The following is a 6,119-nucleotide window of genomic DNA, read 5'->3' as shown; positions in this document are numbered from 1 at the left end:
AAAAAAAAAAAAAAAATACAGTACCTTCTCCAACTTTAATTTAATCTTTTGACAAGAGGTTCTTTTATTCCATACTAACTTTAGATGGTTGCCTATGCATTTACAGAAAATCCCCAAATATAGATTTAATCGACTTCATAGACATTAGGGGCTGGAAGTGACCTCACGAGATCGAGTCCAGCCCCTCTGCCATAGGCAGGAAGTTTGCTGGGGTCAAATGATCCCAGCAAGATATGCATCCAGGCTCCTTTTTTGAATGAGTCCAGAGTAGGTGCTTGCACCACCTCTGGGGAAGTCTGTTCCAGACCCTGGACACTTGAACTGTAAAGGAGTTTTTCTTTATGTCCAATCTAAATTGGCCTTCCAGAAGTCTGTAGCCTTTAGACTTTGTTATCCCTTGGGAAGCCCTGGTGAACAACTATTCTCCCAGAGCCTGGTGCATACCCCTTGCATACTTATAGGCTCCCACCAAGTCCCCCCTGAGCCTTGTCTTCTCCAGGCTGAAGAGTCCCAAGTCCCTCAGCCTCTCTTCATAAGGCTTGCCCTCTTGGCCTTTGGTCATGAAGGTGGCTCTGCTTTGGACTCTCTCAAGCTTATCCACATCCCTCCTGAAGTGAGGGGGGGGCGGGCCAAAAACTGGATGTAGTACTCCGGCTGTGGCCTCACTTAGGCAGAGTAAAGCGGAATGATGATATCCCTGGTTTTTGCTTGAGATGCATCAGTGGATGCATGCCAGAGTTTGGCTGGCTTTGCCAGCTACAGCATCGCATTGGTGGCTCATGTTCATCCTGTGGTCAATCAAGACCCCCAAGTCTCTCTTGATCGTGGCGCTAACAAGTGTAGCACTGCCAAGCCTATAAGTACGTTGATGGTTTTTCCTTCCAAGGTAGAGCATCCTGCACTTCTTCTTTACATTGAATACCATCAGGTTTTGGTCCGCCCTCCTTGCAAGCCTGTCCAAGTTGACCTGTATCACCACCCTGTCCTTCAGTGTGACTGCCTTGCCCCCTAGTTCTGTGTCATCCACAAAATTGCCAATCCACATCTGACACCTGAATCCAGATCATTAATGAAGATATTGAAGAGTACTGGCCTGAGTTCTGAGCCCTGAGGGACACCACTGGTCACCTTGCACCATGTTGATTTGCTCCCATCAGTTAATACTCTTTGGAGCTGACCCCAGAGCCAGTTCCAAAGCCATCAGACCATGAGAGGATTGTGGCCACAGTTCTCCAGTTTAACCATGAAGGCATCATGGGAGACCAAGTCAAAGGCCTTCTTGAAATCCTGATATGACATCAACCTCATCTCCCTTGTCCAGGCAGTGAATCACCTGGTCATAAAAGGAGACAAGGTTGGTCAGGCAAGACCTTCCAGCGACAAAGCAATGTTGGCTGACACTCAGTTTCCTTCCATTGCTGATGGAGCCCTTGATGATTTTCTCCAGGATCTTTCCAGGGATGGATGTCAGACTGATTTGGCCTGTAATTCCCCTGATCTTCCTTTCTTAAAGATTGGGACCATGTTGGCTCTTTTCCTGTCTTCCAGTACCTCTCCTGAGTGCCATGAGTTCTTAAATACCTTCATCAGGGCACACTCTGATGTCCACAAGCTGCTTCAGGACTCTCGAATGTGTTCCGTCTGAGCCTGTGGACTTATGGATGTCGAGCCTCTTGGTGTTCCCTCACTTGATCTACATTAATTGTGGGACTATCTCCCATCTTCTGGATGCTTTGCGTCCTGTCCAACAGGGTGACCCCTTTGGGCGGGTGGAAATGATGCAAAGTAATCATTTAGGAGATTGGCCTTTTCCTGAGCGTCAGATGTCAGCTTCCCCACTTGATCTAGCCTGGGTCCAATGTTGCCTTTTTGTTCTTTCTCCAACTTCCCACATATCTAAAGAAAAACTTTTTTTGTTGTCCTTGATTCCCATGGCTATCCTGAGTTTGGGTCTTGCCTTGGCTTTTCTGGTCCACTCTCTACAGGTGCAAGCTAGTGTTGTGTAGTCCTCTTTGGTGGTGATTCCCATTTTCCATCTGGTGTAGGCTTCTCTTTTCAGCTTCAGGAGGTCCAAAAGTTCCCTATTAAGCCAAGTGGGTACTCCAGCCCGCCAACTGCATTTCCTGTGGGATGGAATGGACTTTCCATGTGCTTCGAGGATTGGGTTTTTAAGGAACAACCATTCCTCGTGGACTCCCCTTTCTAAGGGACCATGGTGTCTTAGTGCCTGACTGACCAGTCTCCTGAGTTTGTAAAAGTCAGCCTTCCCAAAGTTGAGGATTTCTGTTTTACTGAGAGATTTGCCTGCTCTGCGTAGGACAGAGAAGGTGATCAGTTCAAGCATTCCCTTGATCCTCAGATTGCTCACTAGATCAGCCCCTTTGGCCAGAACCAGATCCAGCAGTACCTCTCCCTTAGTCGGTCTATAGGCCTCTTGTGTTAGGTAGAGCTCATCAACGCAAGCGAGGAAGCTACGCAACCAGTAAGATTTGGCTGTATGCTCTTCCCACAAGATGTTGGGGAGGTTGAAGTCCCCCATGATGCCCAAGCATCAGAAACGTGCAGCCTCATCCAGTTCCCTATTGAATTCATGTTCCAGTTCTTCCTCTTGATTGAGAGGTCTGTAATAGACTCCTACAGTTACATCCCCTTCCCCATGCTTCCCTGTATTTTAACCCGGAGGGTCTCAAGACGCCCTCCTTGGTTGCTAACCTTGGTTTGAAGGGAAGTGTACTGCTCCTTCACATAGAGGGCTACACCCCCAACCCCTCTTCCCAAGGTCTGTAGGCTTTCTGTACCTATGTATCAGTCGTATGTTGGGTCCCACCAGGTCTCCATTATACCTATGAAATCATAAAGTTTGTTTTGGTCTGGCAGCAGTGTGAGACGCATGGGCGGAAGCTCATCATGCGCCTGCAAGCCCAGGGGGCTTTTAAATATGAATGCTTTTAAATACAAATGAGTTTACTATCCATTCAAAGTATGGTCATGAGACTCTATATAGTACATAATGTCTTAATATTCACATTTTATCAGGAAGTTACAGTATTAGACGCTCGCATTTAGATACAAACACTTGTAAACGATCATTAGAAAACAAGCTTGTCCTGTCAAGTTGAAGCATTAGTATGGAAATACAAAAAATATTTCCCAACTGTACATGCTTTTTTTAAAAGTAAAGGAATAGGGACTTCAGTTACTATATGAAACATAATAGTTTCAGTAAGAATTTCTGGAATGTCTTTGGGTTTTAAAACTGAAGGGGTTTTTTTTGAATAAGGGAAAAAGATGTTAGAGGCACCTAATTTAAATGTTTTGTTGCCTTTGAAATATGCTACAGTTGAATATGCTTTGTATGTTCTGATAATGGGAATGTCGTCTTATTTCAAAACTACTGGCTGTGGGTATCTGTCTTTCTGCAATACATTCACCAAAATCACAATTTGCTGCAGCATTATCTACAAATAGCAGTTAGGGTTCCTACCAAACAACCTTTTCAACTGTGATCTAAATATATAGCATACTAGACCAAAGTAGAACTTTTTAAAGCTGCTTTTGTGTGTATCTGCAGTCCAATCAGATGACAAATATGGCCAAAGATAAATATCTTTCTTCAGGACACTTGTAGGGTCTGTCAGTTGTTAGAGTGTTGAGATTTCCTAACAGTTTCTTTAATTAGCACAAAGAGAACAAACAACCTAAAATGCAATTATATGAGCTTTCGTTCTTAAAGCATCATGAATATTAAAATAACTGTTTCCCATCACTATCTTATGAAGATACATTTTGTAGTCTGAAAGTTGAGCCCACACTTTAAAACTGAATAGCAACTTTATTCATGTAGTACAATCCATCTGTTACATTAATTTGGAGCTGCGTAAGTGTATACCAGCTGAGGATATGGCCTAACTACACTTTGTGACAAGGCATTCACATCTGCCTATAAAACAAAGTAGAAAGATAACATAGCTAGGAGGTTTGCAAACTTTTTGGGAGACTGCACTAAAATTGATACCATGCAAAAGGGTTTTTGATAACAAAGCCATAACCAACTTGAAGAGGTTGCTGTTGTTCTTTATGTTCAACTTCTTAAAACTGATGGTTAAAAATTTGGGAGTCTTTCTGGAGGGCTACTGTAAGGTGATATCTATTGATAATGTCTAAGTTTTTTTTTTTTTTACTGTTTTTTCTCTAAAATATTCATGTATTGACTGAAACCGTAATACTTTCTGTAGACAAAATCAAGACCATAACTTTGACTTGTCTTTCATACCTCTAGAAACAAGTAGATCATGTAATTAAGAGCGTCAGGAAGATCTGTTGTACATTGGATGGTGTAGAAACTCCAGCAATTACAGAATCTGTAAAGAAGCTAAGGAGGGCTGTTAATCTTCCAAGGAGTAAAAGTACTGAGGTAAGCATGCCTGTTGCACCTTTTTCACACAGATTAACTGCTTTTTATAAAATAATACCTACAAATAGTGAAAAGAAATAAGTAATAACTAAAGCTACCTATAACTTTTGAAATAGGCTAACATTTTTCTAATAACTTGATTTTAATAACCTCCCTTCTCAGTCTTCTCAAAAATATATTTGCGTCAATGGTGTACTCTTGCCTTTTTGTCCTGTTTAAACAGTCTTAGATTTTTCAAAATGCAATTTGTGAAAAAGTTTGCACATGTGGGTGCAGCATGATAATGAGATTGATTGATTGCATCCATTGTGCTTGCCACACTTGTGCATTAATCTGAGTAAAGTTCTTGGGATTAATCCATGTTCTGCAGAAAACTTCAGTAAGGTTAATTTGCCTTCATTTTCTGACCTTTGATACCAATGGATTTTTTTTTTTTTTTTTTAAATCCTAAACCATCTTTTTCATTCTGGAACTGAGTTGCATTCCTCACCAATTTTTATCTGAAAGTTGCAGGGAAGTTTTTGATTCTTGCATGCAGGACCAAAGAGCCTCCAAAATGGTGCAGATTCTCAAAATAAAACTACCTTATAGCAAACATATTTTCTGTGGAGTTGATTTCAAATCAGACCTTGTTAAATACATCTTCATCGGATTGAAAACCTTTTTAATTAAAAAAATTTAAGTACTGTGGAAAACAAAACGAAGAAAAAGCAGACTTCTTGTAAAGCTGTTCCTGCTATTGTTCCACTTGGCTAATAGTGCCTTATCCACTGTGTTCTAGCTACCTTCCCAGGTTTGCTAATAAGATGGGAAAACTTTGCCATGCTCACCTGGAGTCTTCCACAAAACACAGCAGATACCTTTCAGCCACTGCCTCATCTGCAAAATTCTTGCCAGGGAAGGCAGCACATCTATAGCTTGTTAATGTCACAGTTTAAATATTCCTCCAGAGGTTATGGAATCCATTTCAAATGCTTTGTAGGCTTTTGATGGACAGGGAGAAAAATCTTCAAAATAACCTGTCACTTAAATTTGTGATCCTGTTGCCCTGTGGGGTCAGGCCAACTCTCAGGATCTCAGTATTGCACTGTTAGACAGGAGGGTGTGACACAGTTGCACGTATACAAACACACAAATCTATTGGGTGCATGCATACACTCAGACACACACACTCAGACACATACATGCATGTGTGCATGCACACACACATGCAACCCACCTACACATATACACACAGGTAAGTTCCTAACTTAAATGGTACTGTGTGGGCTCTTGGGGTAATTGGGAGAAGGTTAAGGTGAGAGAGAGAGTTAGTGTTGGGAGTGAAAGTTGCCAGAACCAGGATTAGAACTGGTGGACTAGAGAGAAGCTGGCTGAGGAACTAAGGCTTGGGGTTACTTAAGGTAGATTGGGATTGGAAACTGAGGCAGACAGATATGGGGGGGGGAGGGGCAGATAAGTTGTGGCAAGGAGGAGACAGCCAGGGAAGAGAGAGAGGCAGAAACTGGGGAGCTTGGGGCAGAAAACTGAGGCTGGCAGCTTAGAGATTGGAGGGGCCAGATAAGTGGTGGCAAGGGGGAAACAGTCAGGAAACAGACAAAAACACAACTTGGGGTTTCAAAATAACAGGTTTATTAAACAGACCACACACACACACACACACACACACACACACACACACACACACACACACACACACACACAC

At 42.4% G+C, this 6,119-nt stretch overlaps 1 protein-coding gene across 2 annotated transcripts in view; it reads left to right on the top strand.

Annotated features, from left to right (window-relative positions):
• The window catches only part of PIK3C2A (phosphatidylinositol-4-phosphate 3-kinase catalytic subunit type 2 alpha), a 115,563-nt gene that overhangs the window by 45,119 nt on the left and 64,325 nt on the right, over positions 1–6,119 (top strand). For both annotated transcript variants that reach the window (XM_019519659.1, XM_019519658.1), the window contains exon 8: positions 4,280–4,414. In XM_019519659.1, the coding sequence (XP_019375204.1) occupies positions 4,280–4,414 (135 nt within the window). The remainder of the gene's footprint in view (positions 1–4,279; positions 4,415–6,119) is intronic.

This window comes from Gavialis gangeticus, unplaced genomic scaffold (assembly GCF_001723915.1).
Source record: "Gavialis gangeticus isolate Ggan-Ray unplaced genomic scaffold, GavGan_comp1, whole genome shotgun sequence".
NCBI lineage: Eukaryota > Metazoa > Chordata > Crocodylia > Gavialidae > Gavialis > Gavialis gangeticus.
Note: the sequence above shows the minus strand (reverse complement) of the source record. Positions and strands in the feature narration are given on the sequence as shown.